The 20,039-nt window shown below is 46.3% G+C and overlaps 1 protein-coding gene across 1 annotated transcript; it reads left to right on the forward strand.

Moving 5' to 3' along the window:
- The first annotated feature begins 14,832 nt into the window (after window positions 1-14,832).
- Window positions 14,833-18,975, forward strand: NKX3-1 (NK3 homeobox 1). The gene is made up of 2 exons (XM_002756836.5): window positions 14,833-15,146; window positions 16,118-18,975. The coding sequence occupies exons 1-2, from the start codon at window positions 14,894-14,896 to the stop codon at window positions 16,534-16,536; spliced, it is 672 nt and encodes a 223-aa protein (XP_002756882.2). The 5' UTR covers window positions 14,833-14,893; the 3' UTR covers window positions 16,537-18,975.
- The last annotated feature ends 1,064 nt before the right edge of the window (window positions 18,976-20,039 follow it).

The following is a 20,039-nucleotide window of genomic DNA, read 5'->3' on the forward strand; positions in this document are numbered from 1 at the left end:
CAGATAAAATTTCATAAAGTGAATTTCCCACAAAATGGGGACCCAGATCATGAACAGAATATGAATATCTTCTCCCACAGAAACTCTCTTGTACTCTTCTTATGGTCAGCACCGCCCAGAGGAAACTACTATCTTGACTTTTTCTTTTCTTCTGAGAGAGTCTTTCTCAGGAGTGCAGTGGCACAATCTCAGCTCACTGCAACCTCCGACTCCCTGATTCAAGTGATTCTCCTGCCTGAGCCTCCTGAGTACTTGGGAGTATATGCACACACCAGCATGCCCAGCTAATTTTTGTATTTTTAGTAGAGGTGGGGTTTCACCATGTTGACTAGGATGATCTTGATCTCCTGACCTCGGGATCTGCCCCCCTCGGCCTCCCGGAGTGCTGGGATTACAGCCGTGAGCCACCACACCTGGCCTATCTTGACTTTTAACATCATTTTGCCTATTTTTGAAACCGGCAAAAGTAAACATACATTGAATCATATGGTATATACTATCTTTGTCTGGTTTCCTTTGCTTTTAACATTTTGTGTGTGAGTTTCATCCATGTTGCTGTGGGTGGCTGCAATTCATTCATTCCTATTGCTGTTTGGTTTTCACTGTATGAACATACCACAGTGGGTGTATCTATTCCACCACTGATGGGCATTTGGGCTGTTTCCACTTTGGAGTTACTCTCATCAGTGCTGCTGTGAACATTCTTGTGCGTGTCTTCTGGTGAACATATGAGCACTTTTCTGTTGGGCATGTTCTAGGTGTGGCAATTCTGAGTCATGGGATAGGCATATGGCCAGGTTTAGTAGATCTATTATCCAGGGGAGTTGTGTTAATTTACATTCCCGACAGGAATGTCTGAAAGCTCTGGCTGCTCCCCATTCTCACCACCCTAGTCAGTCATCTATTCGCCTCCCTCTTCTTCCACTTCCTTGCCCAGAACAAGGCAATACCGACAGACAGTGAGAGTACCCTGAATACTTGTATAACGTCATATAGTTGAATTGAACCATTGGAGGAGCAGAGGGAGATAAAGATAATGTATGTGTAAACCCACACCAAGTGCTGAGTTCTTGACGTGCTTTGTAGTATTTAATCACCATAATCACTCTCTACACTCTACAGTCCAACGGAGCCCAATAAACTCCCAGATTAGGAAACTAAAGACAAGAGGGTTTAGGAAACTTATGCAGAATCACCATCACTACGGGTAGTGGTAGAAGCTGAACCTCCAAAGTCCACTTGCTTTCCATTACATTCTGTTGCCTTCTGGCACTCATTACAATCTGCTGCTCCTATTCTTTAACTACTTAAACATACAGCTCTATTTGCTAATGATTCCGCACCCAGCATCTGTCTTCTGACTATTGTGGGTTTTTTGACCCTGCTATTTTCATCCCAGCCTCAGAGGGAGTGACTCAGAGGGAAAGGGTCTACCCCAAGGACCACCTCCAGATGTTTCATAAGGCTAAGATCTCAGCGATGCCCATGGAGATCTGATCTCTATCCCAGGATGTATGCATTCAGAATCTATTAACGACTCATTACACGAATATTACTTATAACACCAAGAACGTCTGTGCTGGAGGTAAACCTGTGGACCAACCAGCAGCCATTACTTGCAGAACTTAAACTGCCCACCAGAGGACACCATTGCCTCCAGTTTCCCACTGTGGGAAAGAAAATTCCTCCAAATTCCTTGGGACTCCACTTGAAGCCTTCGCATTTGACTTTGAGCAATGATTCAGGTTTCTTTTTTCAGGTCAAGCCCTTTACCTTCCCACTTGCATGTTGACAGCTGGGATGAACAGGAGACACTGAATCAATAGATTAAGAGCTCCAGGGATAGCAGCTGCTGTTGGCAATGGTTTCAGTGTGACAAGTATTAATGATAACATTGGTGACGCTGCTGGTTATGAGATCAGTGGGATGCTTTACAATGCATTAATGTCCTCCATAAATACCATCTCATTTAATCACCATATGAGAAAGTATGATTCCCACATAACTGAAGAAACTAGGGAAACTGAGGGACTTAACCTAGTTCACCCAGCTTGTAAATGAGAGAGAGAACATAAACCCACTAATCTTGTTGACGAATCCTCTGTTCAGGGTTTATTTGTGTACATAAAATATAACTGTCTATTTTTAAGAAACTTAACTCTCTCTGAAGGGTTGGCAAAGCAAATATTGCTAACAGATTAGCCTGCAACCCTGCCAGCCTCCTCACCAGTGTCCAGGCTCTCGCTCAGACACACAGAAAGGAAAGTGATGGGGTCACACTTCATGCTGAACTGTTCCTGACTCAAAGCAGTGGTTCCCCATTCTTCCTGAGTTGAAAACTGCTTGGAGAATCAACATCATGGAATCTAGGGGATTCTGGTCTCACGTTACCCTGACCAGTTTGGTGACAGACGGTAAGTTACTTCATCTCTCTAGGCTTCAACTTCATCTTAGGTAAGATGGAATGACTTAAACCTCATCCATGAGACTCTTTGGGTTGCAAATGACAGAGGCCCAACTCACGCTTGCAATGAGCAAAAGAAAAAAAAAGTCAGGGCACTGTCTTGGCCCACGCAGCTGAATGGCAGAAAGGCTTACGGCGGTGCAGTGAAGGTCGGCTGGAACCAGGGAAGAGCAGAATCTCTGACACACTGAATAAAAACATCAGCGCAGCTTTGACGGCTCCATGCTTTCCTACGCTATGGAGTAAAATCCTCTTGACCTAAAAATAACCTTAGCTTCAGGGCAGGGCCAAGGCTTCCATGGTGGGCCAGACTGGCATACAGCAGCTGGCTTATTCTCAGGACTGCAAGCTGTGGCAATTGGGTAGTAAGAGCAGGGCAGTAAGAGAAGGACTTGGCTCCACCCAGGAAGATCAAAATGAAGTTGATGTGCATGAAGTCCAGTCTATAACTACCAGCCTCCACTCCACATACACATACACATACACATACACACACACACACACACACACACACACACACACACTCCCACTGTTCTGAGGACCACTGGAGACACCAGATGCCCCCCAGCCTGCAGCATCCTCTGATAACTGCCTTAGGCTCTACTTTGACCTGATCCCCCTCTACGTACGAGACATAGTGGGGAGCCCATAGACTAGACTGCTGTGGTTGTATACCACCCCCACAGAAGGCTCTGTCCTAGGGCTACCTGAGTCCATTCCTGCTAAGCAGCTCCTCTCAAGCTCTGAGCCTCAACACTTTAGGAACAGAGTCGCAGCCTTCAGAACGATCATATATCCAGAGGTAGGGAATCCAGGGTCCACCCAGCAATACTATTAAAGCAGAAATTGATGCCTTTTCTTGCTTTTAAAGCACTCTCAGCTTCCAAGTTGGATAGTGAAACTGTTGGCAACGTTCTTCTGGGTGAGCTGATGGAAGTCCTGGCCTCCTCCATCTATCCTGATAGGGAATGTGGCATGGCCCATCAGAGGCATCAGGGATGCTGCTGGATGGAGCTCCCCAAGGCTGAGTTCATAGGCCGCTCAGACAGTAAAGGAAGGACTTCATATACTTCGTCAATCCTCAGCACACTTCCATGTGACAGCCAACCCTTAGGCCTCCCACTTATCAGACGGCTTGCTTAGGCCAGGAGAGGTTAAGTGTACGTATGCCTCACAAAGGGCAGAACTGGGATTTAAACTTGGCCTCCGACAGCCTGAAGCCTGCTTGCCTCCTGGCATCCTCTCCTGCGTAGGTCCAGCTCCTTAAGCTCAGGCTCACTGCCCTGGGCCTCCTGATTCCGCTGCTGCCACCTGTCTTCAAATGCTGCAACAGCACATGCTGTTCACTACGAGGTTGACACCTAGTATTTCCACCAGCAGTGTCTTTCCAAAATGCAAATTTGGTGCCATTGCTTATCTTTTCTCCAAATCTCTGCACAGCCCCCAAGTGGCGTGTTTTGCATGCAAACCCTTTCGTGTGGCAGTCCAGACTTCCTCCCTTCCCACACAGGCCCTGCATCCTCCTCTGCACGCACTCCAACCCTTTCAATGTGTCAAGCCCCATTTAAAGCCCACCTCCTCCATGAAGTTTTCCGTCCTGAAGCCACTGGTCTCAGGAAGAGAGAGCTGAAGAGACTCCTTGTCTAGTGGCTTTCAAACTAGGTTCTAAAAAATGACAAGGTTCCTCAGGACCTACACTGGGACAAACAGGTGCTGGGTGCATTTGGCAGGGAGGGGTCATGAGCTCCTGGCCTCTGCTCACTAGCAACAGATTCGCCTTTATCTGCCATGGATTTGGGATTCCTGCAACATTTCATCTGAAAAAGGTTCTGCTGCTAACATAATTATAATATTTAATGTATCACATACACATAATTATCATATTATTTACTATACACTATATTCTATAATATAGTATTTCTATGTCACATATTATAAAAATATAATATATAATATATTGAATAATATATTGAATCATGTAACATAGTATTGAATATTATATTATGTTCAATACTATACAATACTATTACATGGTACATATTTAGGAACAGAGTCTCATATATCCCGAGGTAGTGAATCCAGGATTCATTCAATGATATACCATTAAAGCAGAAGTTGATTTCTTCAGACATACTTTCTCTCTGTCTTTTCAAGTACTCTCAGCTTCCAGGTTAGATAGTAAAACTGTTGGCAAGTACTATTACATGATACATATAATATAATATAATATAATATAATATAATATAATATAATATAATATGTAGTATTAAAAATAATATATTAATGTGATATATAATATATTCTATATTGTAATATATTATGTTATAATTTATAATATAATATTAACATATGTTATATCAATATGTTAGGTATTTCATATAATACAATATAGAACATATATTTAATATTATAGAAATTATATTACTTTTATGATCTAATTTGAATATGACATAGTAACGATAGCCTAATAAGCAGCATCCAGTCCAGCCTTCTCATTCTATGAATTGGACACTCCTATAGCACATGCTGTCCACTATGAATTTGACACCTGGTATATTCTACCCCTGTCGATGAATTGTTTTTCCCTGTGTATGTCTGTCTTCCCAACTTGAATATAAATTCCTCATGGGCAAAGATGCGGTCTTATTTTTGGTTATCTCCAGGGCTAACAAGCTTAGGATATGTTTATTTATTATGACTATTCCATTGTCTGCTTCAGATGTTTCTTTAAAGACATCATCCGATGCAAACAGAGCTAAAGCCCTACCCCTATCCCTTCCTGCTCACTCCCTTCTCAAAGGTAACCAAGACCCAAATGTTTGTGTGAATCGCACCTGTGAATGCACAGAAGAGTTGGTGGGAACGCACAGAAAATGCATCCTATGCTGTGTAATTTATTGTTTCCTGAGTTCCAGTGCTTTACGTCAGTGGTTGCCTCTTTACCCTTTTGCAGCTTAAGTAATGTGGGAGGCAGGTGTGAGATGAAGGCTGCTTTTTCATATCTATCTTCTTTCCCAGTTGGACTCTAAGCTCCTTGAGGACAGACAGCATGTTCTGCAACTTCTTGACACCACTTTTCCCAATTTAAATCACATGCTGACTCCAGGGACAATTCCTACTCATCCCTTAAGGATATGGCATTTCCTCCTTTGGAGAATCGTGGTCAGGAGCGACGACAGCAGAAGGCAGCATCCCAGATGAGTAAACGTGCAGGATTCGGGGCCAGGTAGTGTGCATCTTGGCTTTGCTTTTTACTAGCTGAGTGGCTGCGACAAAGTTAGCCAGCTTCCCCTGCCTTGGTTTTCTTTTCTATAAAATGGGGTATAATTGCATCCCCCGGCCCCTCAAGAGGGGAAGGGAGCCTGAATAAATATGTGAATGGATGAAAGGCTCTGTCCATGCCCAAAGCATTTCAGGCATCAGGGCACTTCTGCACGGTGGTCTCAGGGTCTGCCCTTCCTTCTCCACATGCCTGGGGTGGCCATTTCCCTTATGAGCTGTGAAAACACCAGGAGCGTCTTGCCTGCCTCCCTCCCTAGGAGCAACAGGGAGGGGGCTTGCCTCAGGCCAGATAGGAACTCCTGGCTGAGCAAATTACTCCCCACCCAGTAGTCCATGGTTGTGCTGTCCCAAATGATTTTCAGGAAAGTGTCCATCAGAGGAGCTGCAATCAGAAGTCCTGGGAGAAAGCCATTTTCTTTTTGAGGCAGCCTCTCCATGCCCTCAGGTCCTGTTCAATCTCAAGGATCAGTAGAATCCTTGGAGAGCCAAGCAGAGGCCTATCCCCCAGCCCATTAGCCCACAGGGATCTTGCACCACCCTGTGCCTGGAAATGGGCTCCATCACATTCTCAGATGATCATCCACCTGGAAGGCATCATGTTGGGGCACTGGGAGGCTACGATAACCTACTCCATTTTGTGGCAGGCACTGAGGGGCAGGGAGCAGCAGAGGGAAGGTCTCAAATTGCTTCTGGCAGGCAGTGCAGGGCAGGAAGGTCAGAGCCTCCTCCCCTAGACAAACAGCACCCGATGTACCTCCCAGGCAAGGGTCTTCATTAAGCTGTTGAACAGACAAGGCTCAGAAGGACCACGGCCACCCAGGAAGAGGGCAGGGAAACTTCTGCAGACTCAGCCCTGCAGCCCCAGGGCTCTCCTGAAGCCAGCAGCCATGGAGGGGGTGAGGAGAGGTGACCAGGGCACCGTTAGCAAAATACTCTTGGATTCCTATTGCCCAGTAAATCCTCCCTGGTGGCTTTTCTTGGGTCGTAACATTGATGAGGGATGTAATGAGGTTGGGCTATTGTCTGCTGCAAATGTTTCCCAAACTTTGGCCTTACAGAAAGGCCTGCAAGGAGAGCTGGCACACACAGCTACAGAGTGGCCAGGTCAGATGTTTTTAAAGGGTCCTGGGATAAGGGGAAAGAGTGCTTTTGGGAGGTATGAGATAGGAAGCATGAATGGGCATGAGCATGAGCTAAAGAGCACAGGAACACATGAGGTCTGGCGTCCCCAAAAGGAGCAATGAATGGGGACCATTGCGTGAACCTATAGTGGCCTCTGCCTCCTCCTCATAGAGCCCCCCTCCCTCCCTGGCTGAGCCGCACAGAGCCCTTGGACTCTCACTAAGGGAGAGGGAATGTGCTGGGCCAGTAGCACAGGCATCACTTCACAGTGTTAGAAGCACAATCTTAGGGTCCACCCAGATCTACAGAAGCAAAACCAATTTTTTTTTTTTTTTTGGCTGGAGTGCAGTGACATGATTGCATTGCAACCTCTGCCTCCCAGGTTCAAGCAATCCTCCCACCTCCGCCTCCTGAGTAGCTGGGACTACTGGCACACACCACCACACCCAACATGCTTTTTGTAGAGAATGGGGTATCGCCATGTTGCCCAGGCTGATCTCAAGCGATCCACCTGCCTCGGCCTCCCAAAGTTCTGAGATTACAAGTGTGAGCCACCTCAACTGGCCTCAGAATCTACATTTTAATAAGATCTTCAATGTGTGCAAGTACTGCCCTAGCAGGCCAGAGTCCTGCCCTCACCTTCTCACCCCCGCGAGCTAGTTCTCCTGTGTCTTGGGTTGGTCTCTCCATCCTCCCCTCTTGTGCCAGGTCTCTCATAACCTGCAGCTCTGCCCGCTGCCAACCACCAGCTGGAAAATACAGGTCAGACTAATTCGTGCCACTGTGTAAATAGTGGAGGATCTGTCAATGTGCCGCCAAACTCATATCACATTTTCATATTAACACATGACAATCATCTTAACCTAATGCCGCAGGGAAAATTATAGGGCCCAGAGCAAGACCAGTGGGGAGAGGCTGCTGGGGAACCACTCAGGAAAGACAGTGGCCTGAGGATGGCGTCATTTGTTCCCAGTTCCATTCTTCAATAGCCCTGCCTATTGGGCTCCCTTGGAAGAAGAAAAAGAGAAGCGAGCCAGGAAATGAGGTCAACTAAGCTAGGACGTTTGGAGTAGCCGTGGCAGATGGCTGCAACCCTCGGGAGGCCATCCACAGTCCTGGCTGCCTTCCTCATTCTGGGAAACTGACGCATACTTTCTCTTTCCCAGTGTCAACCCAAATAGCAAAACTCAGGCTGTTGAAGAGCCTGATCTGTTCTCAAAGCCATTTCCAAAAAGCCAGGTCGGCAGGTGTTTATGGAACACCTGCTACGTGTCCAGTGCATGGGGTGATGGGGAAGGTACGGGCTTTGGAGCCAGGACAACCTGTGTTAACAGTGAGAACCTGGGCATGTTACCTTCATGTCTGAGCTTCCTTCTCTGCACAAAACATTCCCCAGTGGGTTGTAGTGTTTACTGAATGTCTACAGAGAGCCATAGACTCACTGTGGTGAGCCTAGAGTGAGCATTCAACCAGTGTCAGTCTTCTGTCCCCCATCCTGGTGTGGGCCAGGAAGAGGAGAAGCCAAAACACAGCCTCAGGCCTCAATAAGGTTTATACAAGAAAACGGGCTATGGTTTGAATGTATTAAGAGATGGGGCTTTAAGAGGTGATTCAGTCATGAGGGCCCCTCCCTCATAAATGGGATTAAGGCCCTTATCAAAGCAGCCTCACCAAGGGTTCAGCCTCTTGCCATGTGAGGACAGAGTGTTCCTTCCCTCTGGAGGCTGCAATGTAAGGCAGCACCTTGGAAGCCGAGAGCAGCCCTCGCCAGACAACAGAACCCACTGGCACCTTCATCTTGGACTTCCCAGCCTCGAACTGTGAGAAAACAAATGTCTGCTCTTGATAAATTACCTAGTCTATGGTATTTTGTTATAGCAGCACAAATAGAATAAGATAACTGGTGAGCATCAAAAGATCAAATACTCTAAGGCAATATAAGATTAAGTGTCCAAATAAGCAGCAGAGCCATCAGTGAAAGCTGGAGAGGGCTACAAAGTCTTTTGGGTGGAAATTGAACCAGGGAAGATAATTAAGAGACAGGAAATAAACACACAGCTTGCTAAAAGGCCTAGGACTGATAGGACTGAACATGACAGGAGTGGGAATTATGACAAACCAGAGAGTCAGGGAAAATGTCAATAAGGAAGGGGAGAAAGGACAGGGAAGCTGAGGATTGTGACTAACTGTCCAGTCCTAAATCTGTGTAGCTGTCTGTTCACCTAACCCAGTCCTTTCCATCAAAACCACAATAAAGTCTTCGGACAGGCTTTACCCTTGCCCCCTGTGCATCCCAACGGACCCTGGGGCTTCCCTGCGTGGCCCTGCAGGTTGTGCCCCCTGCTTCTAGGGTCTGTGAGTATAATAGTTTCTTCTGGGCTGGGTTTATTACTGGCTCACACCTGTAATCCCAACACTTAGGGAGGGTGAGGCAGGGGGATTGCTTGAGGTCAGGAGTTCGAGACCAGCCTAACCAACATGGAGTACTAAAAAAAAAAAATTAGCTGGGTGTGGTGGCATGTGCCTGTAACCTCCACTACTCAGGAGGCTGAGGCAGGAGAATCGCTTGAATCCAGGAGGTGAGGATTGCGGTGAGCCAAGATCATGTCATTGCACTCCAGCCTGGGCAACAGAGTAAAACTCTGTCTCAAAAAATGAAAATAAAAAACACCTTGTTCCTTCATGACAGTCACTTCTGTGTCTGTGAGTCTTACCATACCTGATTAAAACAAAACACAGATACATTTTCAAACACACATATAGGGGCCGAGTCTACGGGCTCTGGTTGTGCTCCTACGCTGGTGGGTAGCAGCGGAGGCAGGTGGAGTGGGTGGAAGGATGGAGGGTGAGGCAGTGGAGACATCGACGGGCCTAGAGGTTTGGGGACTCAACTTTGATATAGTTCTGTCGTCTCTGCAGACTTGAGGCTCCCTCCTAGAAAAGCAAGACATTTACTTAGAGAATCCTGGGGTCCCTTCTAGCTCTTAGATGGTTTCTAAAACATGTAATGGAGCAATGTAAAAATGTTTATATGCAATATGAATTTGGGAGGAAAAAAGGATACAAAATTATATTTATCCTACCATCAAAGATAGCCAAAGACTGAAAGAAAATACACAAAGAAAACAGTTTAATGAAGGGATGGGATTATGGGTATAAACAGATATTTCAACTTAAAAGGAAAAAAAGGATCCAAAGTTCACATCTGCACAGTTGAGGCCGAGCTGGTAGCACCTTCTTCATCACTGCTGCTCTTTTGCCAGTGCCCCTATATTAGTTTCTCACTGCTGCTGTGGCAAATCACCACAAAGCTAGTGGCTTGAAACAATGCACATTTATTATGTTGTAGTTCTGGAGATCAGAAGCCCACTCTGGCTTACTGGGCTAACATCAAGGTGTCATCAGGGCTGTGTTCTCTCTGGACACTCTAGAAGAGAATCCACTTTTCTTTCCCTGTCGCCTGCATCGGTTGGCTCCTGACCTCCATGCACCCTTAAAGCCAGCAAGGGCTAGCTGAGTCTTTCCCACAGTTGAGGTTTTTTTGGTTGTTCTTTTGTGTTTTGTGATGGAATCTTGCTCTGTTGCCCAGGCTGGAGTGCAGTGGCAGGATCTTGGCTCATCACAACCTCCCTCTCCAGGGTTCAAGTGATTCTCCTGCCTCAGCCTCCCAAGTAGCTGGGATTACAGGTGCACACCATCATGCTCTGCTAAGTTTTGTATTTTTAGTAGAGACGGGGTTTCACTATGTTGACCGGACTGGTCTTGAACTCCTGAACTCATAATCTGCCCATCTCAGCTTCCCAAAGTGCTGGGATTACAGGCGTGAGCCACTGCGCCCAGCACAGTTGAATCTTTCTAGCCTTCCTTCAACTGTCACATCTGCTTGTCTGAGTCTGATTCTCCGGCCTCATACCCCTGTGACTACAACAGGCCCACCTGGATAATCCAGAATAACCTTCCCATCTCAAGGTCAGCAACCCAGTAAACTTAATTCCATCTGCAGCATTAATTTTGCTGTCTTTTGACATAGCATATTCACAGAATCTGGGGATTAGGGGTTGGCCATCATTGGGATGGGGCATTGTTCTGGGCTGCAGCCCCTGAGTGTCTCCAGATTGCCTTGCACATTTTCACCCAGTTTAAGCTGCATAAACACAGCAAGGGGAGGAGGACAAGCCTTCCACTGTGATTTGCCTGGAGGTCCTTTGGCCCCTTAGGATCATTCTGCTAGCCAGTGAGATACCTCATAACAACTGGAGCTGGACATTCAGCCAGAAAGCATTGTGGAGCAACTTCTGTATGTCAAAACTAAGCCAGGTACACATATGAGGAGGATACAGTCCCTTCTCAGGGAGCTCACAGTCTCATAAAGACGAGCATCCACAGCCCCAAATACAAAGCACAAGGGGAGGAAAGGTGCAGTGAAGTGAGGCTGAGGACCATGAGCTGTGGTCCCACTCACAGGCCTGCGGAGGGCACAGTGGAGGAGGGCAGTTCAGGCTCAGCTCTAGCTTTACAGTTTTCTTTTTAAGTATCAATGAGAACAAGGAAATACACCCTGTTCCACTCTCCTCCTGTCCCTCTCCCAACCTACCTACTGTCTCCATCTCTCCATCTCACTGAGCAGAAATAACTACTCTATGGAAAAAAAGAATATATATGTGTATATCTTGTTCCTGATATATTCTGCATGTAAAAGTGTTCAAATGTAGAACATTATATAGATAACTTATAATGCTATGTTATACAATGGGTTTAGTCTACAACATATTTTGCAGCTTGAACCAGTCTCTGACCAAATTGAATATATGTTCCCAAGTCAATACATCGTGTATTTGTGCATTTCTAGGGCAAATCACCAAACACGGAATAGCTGTGTCAAAGGATATGCTCAGTTTTAATTTTGACAAATATGGCCAAGGTGCCATCCAAAAACAGTCATGCATCCTAAGGAACAAGAATATGTTCTGAGAGATGCATTGTTAGGCAATTTCGTTGTTATGCAAACATCATAGAGCTACTTACACAAACTTAGATGGATATAGTCTACTATACACCTAGGCTACATGGTGTATGCCCTATTGCTCCTAGGCTACACACCTGTACAGCATGTTACTGTACTGAATACTACAGGCAAAGGTAACACAATGGTAAGAATTTGTGCATCTAAACATAAAAAGCTACAGTAAAAATACAGCATTGTAACCTTATGGAACCACCATCATACATGCTGTCTGTCACTGACCAAACACCTTCATGCCGTGCATGACTGTGTGAAGCACCTGTCTGTCCACACTCTCACTGACACTGGACATTATCCATTTTTTAAACCTTTGTCCATCTGAAAGGTGGAAAAGGCTTGTCTTGATGTGATTCTGATTTGCATTTCTTTAGTGATGAAGTGTAGTTAAAATATTTTTTTCGCATGCTTGTTTGTGTTTTACATTTTTGAGCTGTCTGGAATTTATTTTGTCATAAGAATAGAACTTTATAATTTCCAAATGGCAGTACTTGTTATTAAATAATTCATACCCAGCTCTCAATTTTAAAAATGAAAGGAGGCCATCTCAAGCTAAACCTCATACTGTACACAAAAATTAATTCAGACTGAATCATGGATTTAAGAGTAAAGCATGAAACTTTTAGAAGATAACATAGGAGCAATCTTCAGTATTAGGAGTAAGCAAAGAGTTCTTAGGCATGACATCAAAATCATTATTTGCAAAATTCAAAAATCAAAAATTTATCTTCAATGAAATTAAACTTTTGTTCCATTGAAGATCCTGTTAAAGGGATGAAAACACAAGCTACAGACCGGGTGATAATATTTGCAAACCACCTACCCAACAAAGACTTACATACGGCAATACATAAAGAACTATCACAACTCAATAATTAAAACAAAATCCGTTATAACATGATCAAAAGGCTTGAACAGATATTTCATCAAAGAGGAAATACAGATGGCAAACAAGCACATGACAAGATATTCAACATCCCTAACCATTTGTGAAATACAAATTTAAAAATTAAACCACAATAAGGCCAGGCACAGTAGCTCGCATCTGTAGTCGCAGCACTTTGGGAGGTCGAGGGGGAAGTATTCTTTGAGCCCAGGCTTTGAGACCAGCCTAGTCAACAAGGTGAAACCTCATCTTTACAAAAAATACAAAAATTAGCTGGGCATGGTGGCATCCACCTGTAGTCCCAGCTATTCAGGAAGTTGAGGTGGGAGAATCTCTCGAGCCCAGGAGATCCAAGTTGCAGTGAGCCATGATCTCTCCACTGCACTCCAGCCTAGACAACAGAGCAAGACCCTGTCTCTAAATAAATAAATAAAATGAGGTCTGTAGTGTAGTTAACTGTAATGTTCCAGTGTAAATTTTCTGTTTTTATATTGTCCTACAGTTATATAAGAAGACACTGGAAGTATTATTTTTGCAACTTCCTGTGAATCTACAATGATTCAAAAGAAAACATTTTTTAAAATGTTCGAATATAAAGAGACTGAAAAGATGAGAGAAGAGAACCAGCTTTGCCAAAGCCTTGCCCACTGCACAGGTAGTTTTCTGCAGTCACGTTATCAGCAATAATCCATCAACTTTGCTTCCTCCAGAGACACATGACATACCAACCTTTCGAAAAGTTTCCAGTCAAATGGAAGGCATCTTAGACCAGGACAGACTTAAAAGTTGCATTAAAAAAAATAGTTCAAAAAAATCAGCCTACCCTTTTTCCAGATTACCGTTACCACTTAACCTACTGGCTTTGCTGAGTGGGATCTATCAATCTGCATGCTTGTTTCAGAACCATTTGATGTAAGTTTCATAGAACTTGTGCCTTCGCTCCTACGTACTTCAGTGTTTATTTCCTAAAAGTATTCTCTGATACACTGACAGTACAGTGCGCAACTTCAGTAAATTTAACATTCATTCAGTACTTCCATCATGGGCCCAAATTGACTCACACCTGTGGGGAGGCCAAGGCAGGAGGATCGCTTGAATCCAGGAGATTGAGGCTTCGGTGAGCTATGATGGCATCACTGCGCTGCAGCCTGGGTGGCAGAGCAACACCCTGTCCGTAAAAAGGGAAGAGCAAAGAAAATACTTCTAGCATCTCTGTTCCACCTTCATCCATTGTCATGGTACCATCCAGTCCAATCACAGTCCTGGTTGGTCCAATTTGGCTAACCCATTGTTTAGCCAATGGATTAAATGTTAACAGTTGGTAATCTGGAAAAAGTGTATGCTGATGTTCTTTTGAACTATTTTTTGAATGCAGTTTTTGTGTCTGTCCTGGTCTGAAACGCCTTCCACCTGTCTGGAAGTTTTTCAAAAGGATGGTATGTCATCTGTCTAGGGCAGAAGGAAAGTTAATAGCTTATTGCGGATAAAGGAAAGGCCAAAGAAACCCACTTGGGGAAAGGCTTTGGCAAAGGTGGTTTCTTTCTCTCAGGCTGGGGTCAGGCTTCACCTACTCGTCATGCCTCTTTGAGACGGCAGATATTGCAGATCTGTTTGCCACCATCTCTCTGAGAGAGACAGCTCCCAGAACTCTCACGGTACTATGCGGCGGCAGTGACTGCGCCCTCACACCCTGTGATTGGCTCTGACGGTCCTGAAGAGCTAACTGGAGTGTTTGTCTTGGTCATCCCATCCCCAAGAGCGTCTCAACTTCTGTTGCGGGTGGGTGGGGCAGAGGAGTCCCACTTTGGTGTGCACTCCCTCCCGGCCTGGGAAAACGGCTCAGGGAGGAGGGAGGAGAGCTGGGAAAGGAGTGGGAATTGGGGAAGGAATCACCTAGAAAGGAGTGGAGCCCTGCGGCGCCCAGGACTCGATGCTCTGCGGAGTCACCTGGAGCGCTGGGCGGCCAATCCGAGGCGCGACCCGTCCCATGGCCAATGGGAAGGCGGCGCAGCGCGCTCCCCGAGGCTATAAGCGCACTGGGCGGCGGAAAGTGAAAGCGTTACGGGCGCGGCAGGCTGGCACAGCCGAGCTGGAGTCAGGCCGGAGCCGGGCCGCCGGGATGCTCAGGGCTCCAGAGCCGCGGCCAGGGGAGGCAGAAGCGGAGGGGGCAGCGCCGCCGACCCCGTCCAAGCCGCTCACGTCCTTCCTCATCCAGGACATCCTGCGGGACGGCGCGCAGCCGCCTGGTGGCCACAGGGGTACCCCGCTACAGCGGGACCCGGAGCCAGAGCCGGAGGGAGGACGCGGCGGTGCCGGGGCGCAGAAGAAGGAGCTGAGCTCTGGGCTCCCGGCCGCGCCAGAGACCGAGGCAGGTAAGCGGCGAGGCGGGGGCTTGAGGGGCTGCCCGAGGCGGACCCCCTAGAGCTCGGGGTGCAGAGACTTGGGGCCCCGCGGCCACAGACGGAGGGATCTCCCCGACCCCCCCCCCCCCGCCATGCGTGCGCCCCGGGGATGAACCCTGAGCCCCAGCGTCAGGGCGGCACAGGATTCTGACACCGCAGGGCTCACCCAGACTGATGCCCTAGGCTCCCTGGGGCTCAGAACCCAGCGCACACCTCAGAGCAACCGCCCTCCATCGTCCCGGGAGCGGATCCCACCGCGCCACCCGCGATCGGTGCCAGCCCCACCGTAGTTACGAGAACTAATAATAACTTATTAATAGTGACAAAGCAGGGGTTGCCCAGCAAAGACCGTGTGCTTCCCAATCCTGTGGGCAGTAAAGTGGTACATTGGGGTTCCCTCTGGTGTCCAGGAGACAGAGTCCACTGATTTTCTTTCCTGCCACTTCTGATGCGACCACTCAACGCCGCGTTTACCGAAGAGGGAATTAAAGCCCTGAATGAGCCTGCCTCTGCCTCTCCCGAGGCACAAGCCCTCTCTTGCCCACCTAGATCCTAACACCGGATGCCTTTTGGTCCGGCCTTCCCGGGTATTTGGTTCCTCGGCGTCTTCCCTGCCTCCCTCTCCCTCCTCTCCTCAGCACACAGATCCAGAATCCTCATTTAATTCTACCAGACACTAGGGAGAAAGTTCAACCACGAAACGCCTCTAACTTTGGATTCTTGCTGATTCTTCGAAAATGAATACCTAATAAACATATTTACTCACTCTTCCCTCGGGAGAGCTGCTTAGTCTGTCTTGTGAAAAAAGTGAAATGTATCCACGATGACAGTGGGCTGTTTGTTCACTCACTAAAGAGATAAGGGTTGATTGAATTCTGGTCTCTTCCCTGCTAACATGTTACTTTTGTCTTCCCTCCCTCCTTCCCCGCTTTCCTTTCCAGATAGGCACTTGGGGTCTTATCTGTTGGACTGTGAAAACACTTCAGGCGCCCTTCCAAGCCTCCCCCAAACCCCGAAGCAGCCGCAGAAGCGCTCCCGGGCTGCTTTCTCTCACACTCAGGTAATCGAGTTGGAGAGGAAGTTCAGCCATCAGAAGTACCTGTCGGCCCCTGAACGGGCTCACCTGGCCAAGAACCTCAAGCTCACAGAGACCCAAGTGAAAATATGGTTCCAGAACAGACGCTATAAGACCAAGCGGAAGCAGCTCTCCTCGGAGCTGGGAGACTTGGAGAAGCGCGCCTCTTCGTCCGCCCTGAAAGAGGAGGCCTTCTCCAGGGCCTCCCTGGTCTCCGTGTATAACAGCTATCCTTACTACCCATACCTGTACTGTGTGGGCAGCTGGAGCCCAGCTTTTTGGTAATGCCACCTCAGGTGACACCCACGTATGATCAAAAACTGCCTTCCCCCGGGTGTCTCTCGGAAAAGCACAAGGGGCCAAGCTCAGGGTGTGACAGGTGTGCGCACCAAAGCTGTGGGAGATTTGCCTGGCAATCTCAGATTCTTCACTGGTGGGACAATGAAAACACAGACAGTGGCAGTTTTAATATCTCATTCATTCCCCCAGTGCACACTGTAGGCCATATTTTGCTTCTGGCTACCTGCTTGAAGGGGAAAGAGGGAAAATCAAGTGCTATTTCCAGCACATTGTATGATTTTGGATGAGCTGTACACCTGAGGATGCTGTTTTCCATCTCCATCCTCCTGTGTCACTGAATATCAGCTCTGAAGGAGCAAACCTAAAGGGAGAAAGGACAACCAGGATGAGGATGTCACCCACTGAATTCAACTTAAGTCCAGAAGCCTCCTGTTGGCCAAGGCTCTCTCTCTGTCCCTGTAAAAGAGAGGGGCAAATAGAAGGTCTCCAAGAGAACGCCCTCATGCTCAGCACATATTTTCGTGGGAGAGGGAGATGGGTGGGAGGAGATGAAATACCAGCTTCTTCTTATTCCTTCTTATTCCTTTTAAAATGTTATGCCAACTTGAGTATTTACAGGGTGGCCCAAATAGAACAAGACACACTCGCTGTGATTTTAAGACAAGCTGTATAAACAGAACTCCACTGCAGGTGGTGGGTCCTTGCCAGAGAATCTTCACATGTCCAAGACAGGGGCCTAAGGAGGGTCTTCACACTGCTGCTAGGGGCTGTTGCATTTTTTATTAGCAGAAAGGCCTCTTCTCAACTTTTTTCCCCTGGGTTGGAGAATTTAGAATGAGAAGTTTCCCGGATTTTCCAGGCTATCATATATACTGAATCCTGAGAGACAGCATCATTCTTCCTTCCCTCCTCTTTAAATTTTTTGTTCCTTTTTTTGCAGCAATTACTCACTAACAGGCTTCATTTTAGTCCAAACTTTTAGTCTGGCCACACCTAACATATGCCTCATTTATCGGCCTGAGAACTGCTCTTTCTTTCTCCCCTGCCCGCCAAATCTTTATCTGTCCTGAGTTTTTTTAAAAAGCTGGGGAACAGATTCTGAATTAGCTAAAAGAGATGCATTTTTAAAATTAGCAACTCTTCTTTCCTTTAAAAATATGCAGCATTAAATCCCAATCCTGTTTAAAGACCTGAAAGCTCAAGAAGGTCACTGCTGCATTTATAGGACCTTCTGGGGATTCTGTTGTTATGTTCGGAGTATGACAATTATTGGGAATCCTCGCATGTAGAGGAGGTAAGAGGTATTGGATTTTCATAGAGAAGGAAGAACACAGCACAGAAGGAAGGGCCAGGCTCACTGAGCTGTCCAGTGGAGGGCTCATGGGTGGGACTTGGAAAAGAAGGCAGCCTACGCCTTGGGGAGCCCAGTCCACTGAGCAAGCAAGGGACTGAGCCTTTGGCATGAAAAGACTAAGAAAAAGAAAACCTGTTTCAAAACACAAGGAACTGTCTAAACGCTTTGGGGACTGTGTTTAATGCCTATAATGGGTCCCCAGTATGGGTGACCTAGACTTCAGAGAGAATGAGCAGAGAGCAAAGGAGAAATCTGGCTATCCCACCATTTTCATTCTGTTATCTCAGGTGACCTGGCAGAGGGGAGGAGACATCAGAAAAAATAAAACAACAAAACAATTACCAATGAGGTACGCTATGCCTGGAAGTCTCTTGATTCCACTACTTAATTCTGTTTAGTGAGAAACGTTTCAATTTTCTTTCATTAAAGGGGTAAATTTACTGTTGGTGGCAAAATTGCCAACATAAGTTGACAGAAAGTTGGCCAATTTCACCCCATTTTCTGTGGCTGGGGATCCACATTGAAATGTTCAATGCCACATGCTGCCAACACCCACCAGAGCACTACACAGCACGAAGGCAGGGTCGCTTTCTACTTTGTGCATTTCTCTAAAAATATGTTTAGTGCTCAGTCCCTGTTGTACTCTCTCTCCCGTCCTCTGAATTTAATTATTTCAGCTTGAGACCTGCAAGGATTACACGTTTCACTGTGATGTATGTTGTGCTGCAAAAAAAGTATCTTGGTTTAAAATCATTTGGTTTGTGAACCCACCTTGCTTGTTCCCCGTTGGAACTAGTCATTAACCCATCTCTGAACTGGTTGAAAAACATCTGAAGAGCTAGTCCCTCCGTATCTAACAGGTGAACAGGATGGTTCTCAGAACCAGACAGCCCGTTTCTATCCTGCTTAATAAATTAGTTTGGGTTCTCTATATTCATAACAAACCCTGCTCCAAGCTGTAACATAAAAGTCTGTGACCGGAAGTTAGTCAGCACCCCCTTGAAACTATTTTTCCATGTATTTTTTTGCAACATATGAGTGTTTTGAAAATAAAGTAACCATGTCTTTATTAGATGTATCTGTGTGATTTTCAGCTTCCTAAAAACTACATGCTGCATAACTTAGATTTATAATTTATAATTTACATTTATAATTACCATATCCTCTTGTCCTTGTCCTCCTGACACACCCATGACAACCTATGGCGATCAATAGCCTCAGCCTACCCAGTAGCTGGTGACGGTCATCCTTTTATAAAGGCATTGGCCTTCCTTCCTGTTAAGTCATGAGGAGAGGAAGTCCTTTTCTCTCTTCAGTTTAATAATCAACTGCTCCACTATTCACAATAGCAACATCGTGGGTTGAGCCTACATGCCCATTAACAGAGCATCAGATTTTAAAATGTGGTACATATACACCATGGAAGACATACGTAGCCATCACAAATAAATCTGATGGTCTTCTGCAGCAACATGGATGGAGCTAGAAGCCATTATCATAAGTGAAATGACTCAGAGACAGAAAGTCAGAAACTGCATGTTCTCATTCAAAATGGGAGCTAAATGACGGGTGTCTATGGACCTACAGAGTAGAGGAAGAGACACTGGAGGCTCCGAAAGGTTGGAGGGTGGGAGGAGAGTGATGAAAATGACTGATTGGGTCCAGTGTTTACTGTTCAGGCAATGGATACTAAAAGCTCAGACTTCACCACTGTGCAACAGATCCATGCAACACAACTGCACTTGTACCCCCGAGTCTATGAACATTTTTAAAAATTAAATAATCACCTACTCCAGCCGATGAATATCTTTCGCATAAAAAAACAACCAAGTATTTACTTACATTTCTTGAATACCTTAAAGGGAACACAGACCACCGCAATCCGTCTTTAAAAATTCCCCTTTTGGCCAGCTGTGGTGGGTCACGTGTAATCCCAGCACTTTGAGAGACCAAGGCAATGGATCACCTGAGGTCAGGTGTTCAAGACCAGCCTGGCCAACATGTTAAAACCCTGTCTCCACTAAAAATACAAAAAGTAGCCAAGTGTGGTGGCGCACACTTGTAATCCCACCTACTCCAGAGACTGAGACAGGAGAATCACTTGAACCTGGGAGGCAAAGGTTGCAGCGAGCCA

The sequence above is a fragment of the Callithrix jacchus genome, chromosome 13 (genome assembly GCF_049354715.1).
Source record: "Callithrix jacchus isolate 240 chromosome 13, calJac240_pri, whole genome shotgun sequence".
Taxonomy (NCBI): domain Eukaryota; kingdom Metazoa; phylum Chordata; class Mammalia; order Primates; family Cebidae; genus Callithrix; species Callithrix jacchus.

Excerpts from the sequence above, each read along its gene's own strand:
- NKX3-1 (XM_002756836.5), top strand. The coding sequence starts at position 14,894 with ATGCTCAGGGCTCCAGAGCCGCGGCCAGGGGAGGCAGAAGCGGAGGGG. Across the intron at positions 15,147-16,117 it reads CGCGCCAGAGACCGAGGCAG|ATAGGCACTTGGGGTCTTAT; the intron begins GTAAGCGGCGAG and ends TTTCCTTTCCAG.